At 47.1% G+C, this 16,883-nt stretch overlaps 1 protein-coding gene across 11 annotated transcripts in view; it reads right to left on the bottom strand.

The window, feature by feature from the left end:
• Nucleotides 1–16,883, bottom strand: part of FOXN3 (forkhead box N3) — a 367,936-nt gene that overhangs the window by 204,481 nt on the left and 146,572 nt on the right. For 8 of the 11 annotated variants that reach the window (XM_019744745.2, XM_019744763.2, XM_074327057.1 and 5 more), the window contains one exon: nucleotides 11,488–12,044. In XM_019744745.2, the coding sequence (XP_019600304.2) occupies nucleotides 11,488–12,030 (543 nt within the window). In that variant the 5' untranslated portion in view covers nucleotides 12,031–12,044. Of the gene's footprint in view, nucleotides 1–11,487; nucleotides 12,045–15,430; nucleotides 15,646–16,883 lie in introns of those variants that run through there. The other 3 variants (XM_019744736.2, XM_019744789.2, XM_019744779.2) reach the window with 2 other exon arrangements.

Raw genomic sequence — 16,883 nt, 5'->3', positions numbered from 1 at the left:
CAGAACTAAAGGGTTAATATTACTGTGTTTACTTTCAATGCCACCGGGGAAAAGATGTCACCACCTGAAACAAAAAAGAGTGAAAACTTCATCCCAACGCCCAAAACCCAAGGACAATGCTGAGGGGGTGGGTCACTCCTTTCTTTCCTATGAATTCCAGAATGGTCACGACACTAGCAGTAAGGGGTGACACCAACAAATAAAGGCAATGGTCAGTAAAAACAGGATCCATCAAATAACTACCTTCCCAAATCTATTTCCTTCTCTAGCCCACAGGAACCCTCTGGCCATAGCCAACTGGGCTAAAGGAAAAACAAAGCCTCAGATCTTGATTCAACATCTGGCTGCGTCACCTTAGCAGACCATTGAATTTCTGAGCCTCAGTTTCCCCACCTGTAAGAAGAATACAAAATCTACTTTACAATCGTTGGAAAGCTGTAAGATCAGGGATACAAATGCCTCACACAACTCCAAACAGCCCGCAATAAGCCCTGTGAATTTGTCAGTTCCCGTTTTCACACTCAGTCTTCCCCCATACACATCCCCGCCCCATGTCCAAGCTAACCCTGATGAATCAGGTGACCTCTTCTCTCCTGTCACCAGCCCCCATCGTGAAGGATCCAGCTAGTGAAATTCTGTCTCCCCGCCTCCAGGGTTCCTAACCTTCAGGGGTCATTTTCTCCTTTGGAATCCCAAGCCATATAATTCTGGCCATGGGCCAATCCCTTGACAATTGGTAAACGCCACTTTTAACCTTCCTGGTCTCTTTTATCTTTGCCCAGACTATTCCACCAGAGTTTTATAATCTCTTTGTATCTCCAGTTCCCGGCAGAGAGTAATTACATTTTTCCTCATGTTGAAAATCTCAATGCGATGACTTAGGCTGGTACACAGTGGTTAGTTAACAAGGACCATTACCCAATCTCTTGATCTTGAAAACCAGGACAATTTGTGTTGGATAGCTGACATTTATTCCTGTCTAGAACAGGGGGCTAGAGTTCACAATTTTGGGTAATCACTCAACCCTGTGATTACAGGCAATTTGAGGGCAGCTGGCAGGAAGAAGTAGCCACTAAAGAAAAACTTTGCTAGTTTGTGAGCGACTGGCCCCAAATCTATGGAAACGAAATGCAAGAAAGATGAAGTCATCACAGAAACAATAAACAAGCAGGAGGGAGGCTCGGGGCAGCCCCAGAGTTCTCTGGTGCGCTCACCTCTGTCACCTGTGAGAGGTGTCCTGAAGCAACACAACAGGAAGCAGAAAGTACAAAAGACTCAAAAGCTTATTATTTTTATTTCCATTGTGAAAAGGTTTTCCCAAGACCAAAGGCTTTCCCGAAAACATTCTGTTGTAGGTGTGTTCAAACTGTTCAAAGCCAAGCCCAAGCCCATCCCAGATGAAGGGATAGTCCCAGCAGGTATCTTGATCCCGGGGACCCTGTCCCCTTTTGACCAGGGATGAACATCTAACCCAGGAAGAACAAGTCCATGTGTCTGGAACTACGACCAATGATGAGGTCGATTTTGCTGGCACGGGGGCCCTCACATCGCCAAGGGTTGGCACCAACATTCGACCACAGCAAGGGTATGAAGAAGCAGAAATCAAGACCCACACAGAGGAAGCCAGGCTGCAAACAGCAGGCTAGAACAGATCCCCCAGAAAAGTCCGGGATGAGCGTCCATGTGGCCGCAGAGGGACAGAGGGGGCAGCTCCAATCACCCTGGACCTGAGATGTGTTTCGTTGCTCCTTGCCACTGGTCCGTGTGACTATTATGTCCTTGGGACAAGCCGTCTTTTACTTAAGCCCACTTGGGTGGCTTTCTTTTCCTTGCAACCAAATATGTCCTGACTATGACACTCTCCTTTAAACGAAAACTAAATAAATTCCACCAGGAGATCCCTCTTCTAATCTATTTCAACTGACAGCAGCTACTTTTGTGGGATTTATTATCTCTGCAAGCCCTTCCTCCTGGAAAGGGGAGGGGCTGCGATCTCTTCTAAAGCACGACTGATTTTACACTGTCAGGGCCAGCGTGTGCAGCCCTATATTACAGCGCCCTACAGGATGCATCTAAACTAGTTTGGTCAGCTTATCCATTTCCCTGAAAGCAGGGGAGCCACCACATCAGCAACTCTGTTGCTAAGGCAACTGCTTACTTTCCATATCAACTGCAAACTCGTTGCTATGGAGACGAATATACAAGAAAAATTCCTCTCTCCAGCCAGGGACCAGATGGCAAGGAACTCGCAGAAGTCATGGGTTAGGAGGCTTTGCTAAATGAGATGTTTACTAGAGTGCATTTCTCTCATCATATCGGAGACGCCACTGGCCCTGAGCACATTTAGAAGTTACACCCTCATTACAAAAAGCAAAGGTTTGTTCTCTTCTGCCTGCAAACCTCCAGGCAGTAACTACAATAACAACAGGTAAGTTATTTTTTGAAATAATTCTGAATTTCTTCCTCTTTTGTTTTTTATTTGCCACACTGAACACACCCCAAAATGAATTCTCTAGTCAAACACTAACGGAAATATAATTTCCTATAAGAACTGAAATAGAGGTTTGATTTCACCTCCTTTCTGATGGAGAGGTAATGCAGAAATCCTCTTTAGTGTCCACCAACTAAACACGAATGCGTCCCAGATTCATACCTCTACTCTGATTCTCTATTGAGCTTGAAACTCACATATCAAACTTCGAACTTGACAGCTCCACTTAGATGTTCAAAAGCCATCTCAAATTTAACATGGTCACAACAGAAGGTTTGCTCTAACCTCCATCCCACTTCCCCACCCACATCTGCCCACACGCCTTCATTTGCAAACCCCAGTCCTGGTCTAAACCAGTGTCATTTCCATTATCTCTAACCCGCACCACTGGAACAAGCCCCACATAGATGTTTTCCCCTGATGTCCCTTTAAACATCTCATTCTCCTCTCTTTAATACACTTCCTCCAGGTCTCCTTTCTGGTCCTTGGATATTTCAAGCTTTTGCCACCTCAGGGCTTTTGCACTTGCTGTTCTACATGTGTCTTCCCCTCACCTACTCCCTGCCCCATGGATAGCTTAGGAGAACAGCCAAGGAACTGTCACAAGTCACCAATGTATCCCCAGCACCCAGAACAGTGCCTGGCAGTCCACAAATACATGTGTCATGAATGAACCACTGCTGAAAATTCTTCTAAAATGACTGAGCTACTCCTTTTTGTTTAAGTGCAGTGTCTGATTTTCACTTTGCCAACTAAGGTTTCTGCAGAGTCTCACTTGACATGACTGCCTCTATGGACAATTCTGGAAGGAACTCGGCACTCCGTAAGTATTCTGGGAGTACTTAGTGTGACTGCACTCCGGCTCTGTGCCACACTGCCTGTACTCTGATTCCAGAAGACTCTGGAGTTTTCTCCCCTCCACTGGAGCCATGACTAAAGCCAGCACTCACACGACCTGGCCTATACTTCTAAAAAAACAAAGTATGTACAAACGCTCTGCGAGCTGAGTGCTTTCTGTCTAATGACATTAGTTAAATCCCTCATTGGTCCTGTCCCTAGAGGAGGACAGTCACAGAGCTCCAATAAATGGAAGGCAGCACTGAATGTGACCCGCCGAGCCCAGAGGGAAACCCCACACACCTGTGAGAAGAAAGGAAGAGATGGACGGGTAATTGGAGAGCCTCGCCCCATGAGAAGCAGCATAGTCACTGCCTGTATTTACTGCTCTCCTGCTGAGTTCACAAGCAAAGGTACTCAAACAAGCATGTGCGTGCGGGCACACATGCGTACACCCCTCCCCGCCAAAGACTTCATTCTGGTCTTGGAACTGTGTAACCTCATATAGCAAACCACCACCAAGTCATTATTAAAAGAACAGCTTTACACTACTATCTTCAACCATGCATTCCCTTGCTTTTTTTCTTATCATACTTGGTGCAGACTACATCATCACCTCTATCAAGCTATTGATTTTGAAGATATTAAATGCAATGTAATCAGAATATATTGAACAAAACCTTGGTTAACTGGAATGCTTAAAAAAAAATTGGGTTGGCATCTCTGCTTTAGTTAAGTTACTAGAGCAATTTAAAGTTTTCCCCTTAGCATCTTAACTCCTCTACCAACTCCTCTTACTTATTTATATAACTTCCCCACCACCCATCTCTCTCCTTCCTTTTCCTGATACTGTTCCAACACATCCCTTGGGTCCAGCAAAATTCATCACCGAAGCATCTAGACCTCTGTGGCAGAAAATCCTATGCTTGCTTAGTGACAGAACCAATGTTTTATGTGGGATTGGAAGGGGCCCAGTTAAAAGACTACATTTCCCAGACTTCCTTGCAACTAAGAGGTATCAAGTGAGCAAGCTCTAACCAATGAGATGAAAGCAGAGTGTGGGGTTTCTGGAAAAGCTCCTTAAACTTGCTAACTCAATGGAAACCCCTTTTGTCTTTCTCTGCATACCTTTTCCTGCTTCCTAAAATGAGTACAAGCTAACTGATGCCATCTTGGACCATGAGAAGACTTTGAGAATAGAAACCAGCAATGTACTATGAACAGTTCAGCAGAAAGGCAAGATGAAACATAGTAGGTCTCCATCCAATTCCTCAAGACTTAAATTGTGTGACAGAGCAACACACTTCTATGCTGAATTCACTGTTACTTGGATTTTCTACAATAAACAGTCAACTGTCATCCTAACTAATCCATTCTTGGTGTTCTCAAGCTCATTCCCACAGCAGAAGAATGCTTTGTTAACAATTTATTCAAGCGCTCCCCCACAAGGAATACTCAAAATCTAAAACCTGCCATCATCTTGCCAAAGCTTAAGAGCATTTCTTGTGGCCAAAGCCTCCGTGAGAGTATGTAATAATCCAAATAACCCATCACTATTTGTAAAAGAAGCAAAAACCATGACTTTCAAATAGAAGGTCAGTGTGCCAACTTCCTATATTTACTGCAGAGAACTATCCTGCAGCTAAAGTGATTTCTAAGAAAAATCCCAAAGCCTCTTCAGTTCAACAGGAGAGAGGTTCTGAGAACAATTTCTTGCTGGTTGGATAACCAGTCAGTACATCAATGAAGCAGGAGCTCACAGACCCACTGAGGTACCACAAAGCCCTACCAAAGAGGCTTCTTTCGTAACAGTTAATGTGGCGAGATACTGGATAGACGCACCAATGGGGCCCAGCCCTCAGGTCCAGAAGAACCAAGCTTTCCAGAAGACCTATATAGATTCTCATCAAGGGCAATAGCAGGAGAGTCACTGGGGGGACTGGAAAGCAGCATATCCTTGAAATGGAAGGGCCAGAGAAGCAATGATGTGAAGAACAGGAAACACATAAATGAAAGAGGAGAGAGAGCACGCTGAAAGAAGAGCTTCTGCTAGTTAAATTCCACTAGCCAGAAAGAAACTGTGGGTAGGGCTCACTGGACCTCAAACACTTTCTAGGCTGTGGCCAAAAGATTCGATTTTGTATCCTTTTCCACATGGTATAAAGTTTAGAGTAACATGTTTCCCGAAAATAAGACCTAGCCAGACAGTCAGCTCTAATGCGTCTTCTGGAGCAAAAATTAATAAGACCCAGTCTTATATTATAGTAAAACAAGACCAGGTCTTACATTAATTTTTGCTCCAAAAGACGCATTAGAGCTGACTGTCCGGCTAGGTCTTATTTTCGGGGAAACACCGTAGGTACTGACCATAGCAGGTACTTTAAAAAGCTTGTTGAATGATTGAGCAGACAAAGAATGAACAGTTGGCAAGACCAAGACAACAAAAATGTCCCCGCAGCCAAGGTTTCTAATGCCTGGAAGAATCAGGAAGGAGGAATGTCTGGAAGGGGCAAATGGATCAGTCGGGGAGCGTGGCCAATGGGGGTTCACAGGACCCTTAGGATGACAGAGGAGGGTGGTATGAAGTGCTTCCTACTCCAGGGCCTGTGACATGGGGTATGTTTATTTCTGGCCCCTCAGAGGCGCTGGTAAAGTCTCAACCCTCTGAAGTGACCCAATCTATAGCACAGACAATAGAAAGTTAGGCAGTGGGCGCTGTGAGGAAGAGGCCATGTTTCCACTATGGTGGGGGGCAGCCCCAGCTCAGGGAGGAACAGAATCGTCTCTTGCCCCAGAGACCACAGAAGACTTAGACACCTCATCACATTTTTGCATGTCCCATTACCCAACATTACCCTGATTTTTAGGAATTTATCCATCAGGACCATACCAAAGAGCATTATTTATCCAAACAACAAAATAAGTCTTATCTTCTTATGAACATGACTATCAATTAAACGGATATGTTGACTAGCGTCAGGGGAAAGGGAAAGGCTCTTGATCCTGCGATTACATCACCAAGGGGAGGAAATCAGAGGCAACCATACATATGGGGTGCTGCCATTTAAAGAGGTGCTACCTCATTTTCCAAACTGCCTTTGAAAAAGAATCTCAACCACCAGGACGGAAAAGTGAACACCAACGGGGCTCAGAATTGGAGGGAGATCTTGTATAAACAGTGTCTATGCAGGGAGAACAGGCTCTGAACATGGGCCAGATCGCAGTGGAGGGGGCCTGGGAGGCAGGGGGCTTGGGACAGAGCCTGGAAACAGGAAGCAGAAGAGGGCAGTGATATGCTTCGTGCAAATGTGACACCTTTCCATCTGCTGACAAAGACAGGATTTGGCCCGATCGCAAGAGCATAAAAACATTCTCTGCATTTACCTTTCTCTATCCTGCACCTCCTGAGTGAATTCTGGGTTTAAATATTTCAGTCTCCTATAACTCACATTCATAGAATATTTTCAGGAAGCATGTAGAGACCATCTACAAAAGCCTCTATATTGAAAAAGTGTAATCAAGCACCAAGGTTAATTTAAGCACAAGCCCTTCAGAATTGGGGGGAATTAGCGTGAATTCCAGTCCTGCTATTTATTAGCTGTGTGACCTCCAGCAAGTAACAACCACTCTGAGTTTAACTCATCATCTATTTTAAGAAGGAAAACAACGGCTACCATATGGGGCTGTAGGGAGGAAGAAGTGGGATACTGCATACAGCAAGCACAAAGAGGGTGTTCCACAGTAAGCCCAGTATTGATATTATGAAATACTGGTGGTTCCTCACCTTTCAGGAGGTCAGAGGTTTCCTGAATAACCTAAAAACTAAACAGACAAAATCCTGGAATCCTCTAGGAAAATGAAGTATGCATAGTCACATATACATGTGGTCAATAATTTCAGGCTGTCTGCAGGGCCTCTGACACCCAAAAGCCCAAGTTAAGAAGCCCCAAGCAACTACAAACTCCTGCTTCTATATATGAGAAAACTGAAGTCCAAGACAGCAAACTGCCACGAGCATCAAAACCAGAACCAGGTATCCTGGCTTCTAACACAGTCCACTTTCAACCAAGACAAGTCGCCTATATTTGAATCTAAAACAGTACTTAAAGCACTCAGCTCTGGATATCATAAAAACACTTCTGTACAGTGTTTCCTTTATACACCCTCTTATGACAACAATTTTGTTTTGTTAAAGGGGCAAAAGGGGAGGTTAAAAAAAAAGCACAGAAATAAAAGCACACCTGAACCATCATTATGCAGTCAATTAAAACAAAAACCTGCACTTTATTTCCCATTTACAAGTACTCAGAGAGGTTAGTACTTGATAATTTTACAGTCCTAACTAAGGTCTGTATTTAAGAGGTATAAAACTTAATCCCTGACTTTGAAACTCTATCTTGATTGATTCCGGCAAAGGTCCTCACTAGATGAAACCATGAGATGAAAGGCTGATGGGGAACTCTGCGAGGACGGAGCAGCCGACCCCAGGTGAACCCACAGCTCAAGCTCAGCATCCCCAGGAGAGGGTCACCCAGGCTTCCTGATGTGAGAACACACAACACTTCTCTATACTCCTGGGGATAAAACAGCCAGAATGTGATCTAGCCTGTAGCACTTACTTGCCTTTCACAGAAAATACAAGGGGACAGAGGAACAAGCTAAATGAAACCCCAGTGATGCAGACAGGCTGTGGGGCATTCTATAGACCAAAGGATGGGTCTCCTTAACAAGGAAGGGCATGAGAAAGGGGGAGGAGTGGGACTGCTGTGGATGAAAACAGACGAAAGAAACATTAACAGTCAAATGCAACATGTAAATAGTGTTTGGATCCTAATTCACACAAATATTTTGTAAACCATCGGGGAGATCTGAATATAGACCTGTTATTAGGTAACACCAAAGAACTGGGAATTTTGTTAGGGGGTGACACTGGTATTGTGATTAGGTAAGAAAATGTCAATTATTCTAACACACACCAAAATACGTTGGGATAAAATGACATGAGGTCTAGGATTTGCTTCAAAATACTTAAGCAACAGTAAAACAAAAAAGAATGAAGTAAGGGAGTGAAGCCTTGTTCACTGCAGAATCTGGAGGCGAGCAACGGTGCGGATGGGTCTGTGGAGTCATCTTCTTGTTCTCTCTAGTGTGTATGCTTGAAATTTTCCATGATTAAAACATAAAAACAAAACTCTTATCTTTTAAATTCCTCTAAGAGATGAGAGAGAGCGAGAATGGATGGAAGCAAAACTATCTATTCTCTCCTAATTTACTCATTCATGAGAACATGTTCTTGATGAAATCTTAAGCACTGGAAAGAACCCAAAAGCATTGAGTTCGGGGATTCTCAAACCTGGCTGCACGTCAGAAAGACCTATGAAGCTTATCAGGACATCGAATTTCCCCAACCCACCTCAAACTGACTGAATCAGAATCTCCTGGGAGGGCCCAGAACCGGTCATTGTTTTAAGTGCCACAGGTGGTTCTGATGTAATCTAGTAGGTTCCTGAGCCAACATCCCAGCCAAACAGTTGTCCAGCAGGGATGAGTCCCAACCCCTCAGGGGCAACAATCACACGGAATTCTGTGTTCTCATGGTTATGTCAAGTTTAAAACTGTGTTCTATACTTTTAAAAGAAAAAAAAACGTGGAATGGCTAAATCTGTGAATACAACTTGCAAGGTTCCATTCTCCCCTTCATTAACATATTTGCCAGCAACATTCGGGTGCACTTACTTAGTCACTGTGTTGCAGCAGAAGCCCAGTGTGGGAGCTACCGCCAAGCACAATCCCCTGGGAAAAAACAAGGTCACCTGTAGAGCCGAAGGAGGTTTCACTGGGCAAAGTGTCAGGGGGAATGCCTTCCCCTTTACTCAGCCCTTGCAGAAAACCCCAAGTGAATGGGCCAGTGCCCTGGAAGTCCCTGGGAGTCCCTGCGAGTCTACACCTCTCAGACTGGCCACCTGCTGGCCCCTGGGCAGCCCAAGAGAAGAGGAGAAAAGGGGGAAAACTCACACTCCTTGTTTTGTTCTCACAGCATCACAAACCCTGGGAACAAACTCTCAACCACAAAACTGACTGGTATTTCATCAGAAACATGTCAACACAGGTGAGCACGGCTAGGAAGCCAGAACTCAACATTTCATGAGAGTCACAGTCTTAAATCCTTAAAACCATTCCCTTTCAACTGGCGATATCTGCGTTTATTCAGAATGACAACTGTCATCCCTGGAAAATACGACTGGGGGAGCAGGGGATGCACAGGAAAGAGACGGCTCCCCCAACACACCATCCAACACCCGCTTGCCACTCCCAGGGCTGGTGAGCAACCCTCCCAGTCGCTGTGCACGTTCTGGCGTTGCTCATCTAACCTTTCAGAGCGTGCGTTTGCTCAATTACTTTGATGTGCACTGGCATGATGGCGCACACGGCGACGCGGGCACGCGGTGACTTGCACTGTTTCTCACCAAACTGAGAGCTCTGCTCCTGGCTTGTATCAGTGACCTGCAGCTTCGGGGGACCATAACAGCACTTTCTTCTCCACATTCTAACCCTGGAACTGCTCCCTAAAACTTTCCCTTCCTTGCCACGAGGGCCCACCTCTACAGGAGCTTTTAATACCACAGACTTGGCTCTTTACAGGAGAGAAGTGAATTTTTCTCTGACTTCAAAGAATGATCTTAAAACACTCAACAGAGCCAAGTCCATTTGTCCATTCTGAGATGTAGAGGGAAGGAGGAAAAGAAATGGACACCCGGGGACAGCAGCAGCGCCTTACAATTGTTCCAGTTATATAAAAATAGGACCTGGCGAAGGAGGGCCCAGGACACGTGAATATTCACACATGCACACTGGGTCAGCCGTCACCTGTACCAGCGATCAAAGGCAAAGGTCCTTAGTGTCCACATCTGTCCTCTCCCAGGCAACGCCCCTCCTCAAACCCTGCATGATGCCCACTCCCCATCTTGAACACGAACTCTGAGTAAACAGTATTTGCAGATAAGCATGCCCTGTTGCAAGGAGAAATACAACTTTGCCACTTGCTTATTCGTATTCTTCCATGCCAGACAAGCAGAATTTTCTCAGGCTCAAGATTCTACTGGAAACAGAAACATGTTTCTGAAGAGAAAGAAATTAAAGGCCCGAACACTGCCTGGCTGCTGACCCTACACAATTGTGATCCTGAGCCAGAACCTGAACTTCAAAAAGGGTGAAAGCAGACCATCAGCTGCACACTGCACCATGATGACCATGGAAAACAAAGCTGGAAAACCGCCACACGAAAACTTTGTGGAGAAAACATTTTCTGGCAATTTATTTTAACTGTGGCTACATTACCTTTCAGAACTCCAAGTTAGATCACAATTTTGTTTTCCAGCTCTAGCAGTCGACCCAATTTCTATTGTACCTATTATATTCCTTACAAGAAAGGTAAGGCAAGTTATTAAAACCATCTCCTTTTAGTGGACCATGAAGCTCGCTCGAGCTAAGGCTTTAAAGTCAAACTTCAATGTTTCTTAAGTCAGTCTCTGGTGAGAACTTTACCGCGAGCCAATTTTTCAAACTCAGGGAGTTCCAAAGTTGCCAAACACTTAGGTAGACACCTGATTCTGAGTCACCTAGGCAATTCATGTCTGTCTATGTTTAGTCTTGGAGTATATAAGTCTGCTCACACTGCCTTCCAATATCCACTACTGTCCATTTATTCCAGAATCACAGAGATGTTGCCTTTCCCCAGTTACCTTTCAAAAATAAATGCCATTTTCCTCTAGTCCTTCGTGGCAAGTTTTAACAAATACACACACACACACACCCTCATGGTTAACGGCTGCCCCTTGTACTCTAAACCCAAACTGACCCAACCACACTGAGGGAAGAACCAATCAAGGGTACAAAAACTACTGTTTTGTGATTATGTTTAGATACCACAGTGGGAAACCCTCAATCCAGCACAAATACCAAAAACCATATTTAATTAATTAATATGCTTAAGGAACAGGAAGCTCTTTACAACTATCTAAATGAATAAAGTAGAACCAAATTATCCACTTACAACTACTGTTTCAATGTGGTGAGTTTACATTCCTTAACAATTTTTGAACGGAGAAACATTTTTAATTTAGAAAAGAGAAACTGGAGTTCCAGACACAGAGGCTTACCTGACTCCTCTCCTTGTCCACTTTCTTAAAACACTTATTCAATGACAAATTATGTCTCACTGAGTTTTTCCACCCAGTAGGTGCATTTGCAAAATATGGAAAATGTTCCAAGATCCAGTTGTAGATATCCTTTACTGGCAGGCGCTTGGTTGGAGAGTCCTCGATGGCCATAAATATGAGGCAGCTAAACGAGTAGGGGGGTTTGCAGTTAGGGTTCTGCCTGGCATCGTAGGGCATGTCAGAGTGGGCAGGGGATGGGGGCGTGTCATCGTCCAGGTCCTGGACGGGGCTGACACTCCTGAGGACCGACTCCCCAAAGCTCTTCAGCAAGTTCTTGCTCTCGTGCAGCCAGTTCAGGTTGGTCAGCTCTTCATCTTCCATGGCTCCCTCTTCTAATCTGATGTCAGGCAGAGAAAAGTCGAGGTCATCGTCTTCCTGAAGGGCCTTGGAGAAACCGCTGCCCCGGTAACACTGACTCAGCCCACTGGAGACACTAATTCCTGAGCTTTCTGGCTTCTTACTGGGAGGCATGACTGGACCCATTTACGTGAAGGCTCCTGGCAAAGACATTACAGAGAAAAGATGAGTTAGTGAAACCCACACTGGAAAGGCAGCTGTGCCCTCTTAATTCTTTTGCCCACCCCTACCCAAGCCACCTTGATAGACCCCCTACCACATAAGAACACCACCTCATGGCTCCCACAGCGTAACACAAACCCACAATTCCACCACAGAGATGCATAGGAAGTAAAATCGGTCCACCACGCATACAGCACGGTGCCCTGTCACCCCCCGCAATACAGTAAGGCTGGAAATATTTAGAGCACCTTTAATGCACAAATGCGAATAAAAAGAACGGGAAATTTCACAATGCCTTCTTCCTGGACCTAAGAAGACTCTCCTCTCCCTGTGATCCTGGGAAAATCAGTTATTTCTTGCTGCCTCAGTTTATCTATAATACATGGATAATGTACAAAGGTAAAATTCTTTCGAGCCTCGTAATAAACACTACATAATAAGCTCAATGCGTAACTCCTATCACTTGGGTAACAAGTCTCATTGTTTATCGTTCTCAAAAAAAAAAATACCTCTAAGTTTAAGGCCATTTGTTTCAGATTAAGTTCAGCTCTTTCCACACAAAGACCATCACAACTGCCTCAGAATAAAAACTGTGGCCACAGTGAGCATAAATTTGGTAGTGTTTTATTTGATTTTTCTTTCCCTCTATAAGTCATGACCAAAAACTCTGCAATTTTAATTACATTTGAATTCTCTGGATTTGAACTGGAGGAAGAAATATTATTTAATTTGATTGGGACACTACACTCTGAAAAAAAAATAGTAACTTCAGGCATGACACAAATAAAAATGGGAATATGAAAGACAAGCCATTAGTTGAAATTAGAATTGCTAAAAGTATCAGGAGAGCAAGGGGCAGCTTCAAGACAGGAAGGCAAATTCCAAAAATTGCTACAGAATTCTCTTCCGCTCCCCCCCCCCACCCCCATTTGTATCAATGACTTATAACAGGGAGTAAAATATCTGATAAGGAAAGAAAATGAGGATGTGGCAAGAATGACCCAGGCAGATACAAAGCTGTTCAACCCCCCGTATTCAATGTAAGACAGAAAGAACAGTGCAGATAATGAGAGAGGTCTCCCACTCTCCGTTTGTAGCGCTCAAACAATGCACATGGTTTAAGAAGCGTGTCTTTCATATTTTTCCCCCTGCAAGTAAGAAGATCAAGCAATCTATCTAGAAAAGGAACGAAAAAACCAAAGCAAAGACTTGAAATGTCCACTGACACTATGCCTAAAATAACTGCCACCTCAGCTGGGGAAGCTCTAGAATGGAATTCTAGAAAGCATAATGTGGGGCACTACACAGCAAACCAACGGCACCCCAGAATTGTAGCACTATCCCTCCTCTAAAACATGGACAAACAGAAGGCCTGACAGCTCTCTGGATCGGCTGTGAGATGCCCAAGGCTAAGGAAAGGAAACCGCGATGGCCATCTAAGTCACCGAGCAGGGCAGTTTGGACACCTTAAGTTCATCCACAGGGAATATTTCTTTCTGTCACGTACTAACCTGAGTAGTGCATGACATATTTTAAAGGATAAGCTAGTATCTTTAGGCTTGGGTTTTGACAGAGACCAGCCTTCTTTATGAACAAATCAAAGCAAGGTTTGTCTCTTTCAAAGTTTCCTCAGATCCCAATGAAAAACCAAATTTTCTGATAACCAGGAATATCCACATAGTAGAATACAATACCCAGCCACTAAAGTCAACTTTAGCTCCAAACGAAAGTTTTATGTCTCCTGAGCTTCCAAACAGGAAAATTATATCATGGCTGACAGTAAAGTAATTTAATTGCACTGTTGCTATGACAACATGCTGCTCTCTTTCTTTTTAATTTGCTTATTTGTCAGCAGCTTCCCAAAGGAACTAACACACTATTCTCCATGTTTTCTTTTGTTTTAAACAAACATTGCCAGCAATATGGTTTTACTAGAAAAATGGCACTGTCGAGAACAGGGTTATGGGGTTCAGTCCCTTTGGATCATTTGCCTGCTTTGTGTCTCTGTCCCCCACCCATGCCCTCCAACTGTTAACTGCATCCCTATAAATCCACATTTTATAGCAACAGTATCAAGAGCTGCTGATCACTACAGTTCCAATTTAAAAAACAGTTCCCAGAAACCACAGCTGAGGAGTTTTCCATTATTATACTCAAACTACATAATTCGCCAAATCTTTTTTTTCTCCTATTTCAGAGGGAAAAAAAAAGACTCCAGATCATGTGAGTCTGCAGTTAAGCAAACATTTTTAATCTGCTGCCAAAAAGGTTGCTCCACCAGACACCTAAATAGTTATTCACTAGTGACCTCCTTACAACTTTTCGGTTTGCTATTGGTTATGTCCCCGCCCCTCATACACACCCTCTTTGTTTTTTTATGACTTGCTGTGTTTTGTTATCTTTTTTGCTTTTTAACGGACTAGAGGCAGCAATAAAGCTAGTTTCTGGCCGGCTATCAGAATGTCTCCAAATAACTGACAAAGACATTACTGGCCCAGCTCTGAACAGATGTTTGATGTGAACTTTAAAAAGTTAAGAAATCCTCCCCAAGCGAAGCAGAGCAGCCGCGAGTTTAGGGGGGGGGCCGGGTAACCCGCCCCCCCTTCTACGCGCGCGCGCGCACGCACGCGCTCCACTCCCTAGTACAGTACTTGTCAAAAACATTTCAAGGGGACCTGCGGGAGCGGCGATTGGTTGCGTCCAGAGTCAATCAGAGGCGTTGCCAGGCAACGGGAAAACTGCTCTTCTCTTCGTATACAGGGTAATTGGGAGCTCGCATACCTTCACTGCCGGTCAGATGTCATAAACCTTTTATTGGCCGCACCGCGGCAAGCCTTAAAAACACATCAATAAAAGCCCGCCGTCCCCCAACTTCTCCAGGGCTCAAGGAGGGTTTCAAAGAGGGCCGGGGTGAGGAGGGGTCGGGCCTCGGGGGTCTCGGGGGACGCTCACTGCGGGTGCCAAGCCTGCAGTTTGTGGGGGGAGGGTATCTTTGTTAGGCGCCTGTTTCTCATCTTGGGGACTCCCCTTGATCAGCACCCCCACCTCCGCGCTGGAACGGCGGGGATCCCGTCCTCCGTGGAGAATACCAACTGTTTCTTTCGGGTGTCTTTTTGGAAATCAAGGCACCGGGAAAGAGCCTGCACGTCGGGTAGGAAACTCTTCGGACCCGGCAACTTCCCCGCTCGGGGGCTCCGGTCTCCCCGCCCAGCCAGGCCCCCGCCCCGCGCCCTCCTCCAGGAACTGCGGAGTCCCTCGACTGTCGGGAGCGGCGAGGGCGCCTCCAGGACCGCCTCGGACGAGTGCCCCCGCCCCAGTCTGCCAATCCCGCTCCGGCGCCGGCGGGAGCGCGGAGCAAACTCACCTGGCCGGAGCCGGGCGCCGGGATGCGGGGGCGCCGCTGTCCTTCAGCGGGAGCCGACAAAGTTTCGCGGGCGCCCAGCGGGCATCGCTTGGTGGCCCGGCTAAGCAAGCGCGGGCGCGGTGCGGCGAGCCCGGGGCGGCGGGCGGCGGGGGGCGGCCGCAGGCGCGGGCGGCAGGGGCGCGGGGGTCGCGGCGCGGCATGGGACCTGCGGCGTCGGCCCGGCGCGCTGCGCGTCCTCCCGCCGGCCCCGCCGCTCTCCCCGCCCCGTCCCGCCTCCCGCTCGCCTCCGCCGCGGCGCGTCGGGCCGGGGCGCGCCGAGCGGCGAGAAATTGTTTCCACTGCAAACAAAAAAAGGCGACACATGACCAGGCAGGAGGAGGGGAAGCGCGGGGAGGGAGTGGAGCGGGGGGAGGAGGGGAGGGACAGAGCGCAGGGGGCGGAGGGAGCCGGAGAGAGGGAAAACGTGGGCCGGGCCGCCCGCGGCCTGGGGCGCGCGGCGCGGACTCGCGGGGGTGGCCCCTGCCTGCCGCCCTGTGCGCCGCGGTCGGTCCCTCACCCGGGAGCTCCCGAAGCGCAGCCGGGGCCGAGGCCGGGCCGGGCCGGGACAATTCCCCTCCTGCGGCACCGCGGGGCCGGGGTGGCTGGCTCCGGGTCCCGCGACCAGGAGCGCCCGCGACCGTGGGCGGCAGGGCTGGTGGTGCTGGAGGCGCGTGGCCTGTCTCTTCCCCGGGCTCCGGCCACGCGGGCGAGCCGGCTCTGGGCCGCTGGCAACGTGTCGCCGGAACGCTCCTACCCCATCCGCATGCCTTACATGGCTCGAAAGTAAAAATAAAAAGAATTACGATGCGGGCGAGGCTTGCGAGGGGGAGAAAAGATTCCACTTCTCCCCAACTAAGGCGTCCTGGCGGGACTCCCAGGGCTGTCCCCGGCCCTCCTCCAGGGCCCACCTCGTGCCCCGGGGGGGAAAGGCACAAAGGCACTGCAGCCTCCGGCCCAGGTGGCCGCTCCTTCAGTCGTTTGCCGGCGGGGAGGGAAGGTGGCCATTACAGATTACAGAGCCAGAGGCCTAAAGGCCACGCCGGTGGGGCCTCTCCAGCTTGTTGTGCTCAAGGCCCGACCTACTTCTAAACCTCTAGCGAAAACAAGCTTCATCTCCTTCACATTTTGAGCTCGCAAGAACCCGACAATTTGCAGGGCCACCCAGCAAACGGCGCAGCCACCACTCCAAGTCATTAAGCTCCTCCAAAGAACAGCCACCCACTGCTAAAGCCACACCAAGCAGCTGCCTTTAGAGAAGATGAAAGGAGAGTCCAACAGGACACCCTGGTGGTGACATAAATAAAAATATGATTGCACAACACTCCCAGGTAGCCAAATCAGTAGGTTCCTCCACAGAAGAGAAGTCCAGGTCACTCCTGCCACCCTACCTGAACTCATCTGAGCCAATGGAAAG

The sequence above is a fragment of the Rhinolophus sinicus genome, linkage group LG03 (assembly GCF_036562045.2).
Source record: "Rhinolophus sinicus isolate RSC01 linkage group LG03, ASM3656204v1, whole genome shotgun sequence".
NCBI lineage: Eukaryota > Metazoa > Chordata > Mammalia > Chiroptera > Rhinolophidae > Rhinolophus > Rhinolophus sinicus.
The sequence above is the reverse complement of the archived record's forward strand: the minus strand, read 5'-3'. Positions and strand labels throughout refer to the sequence as shown.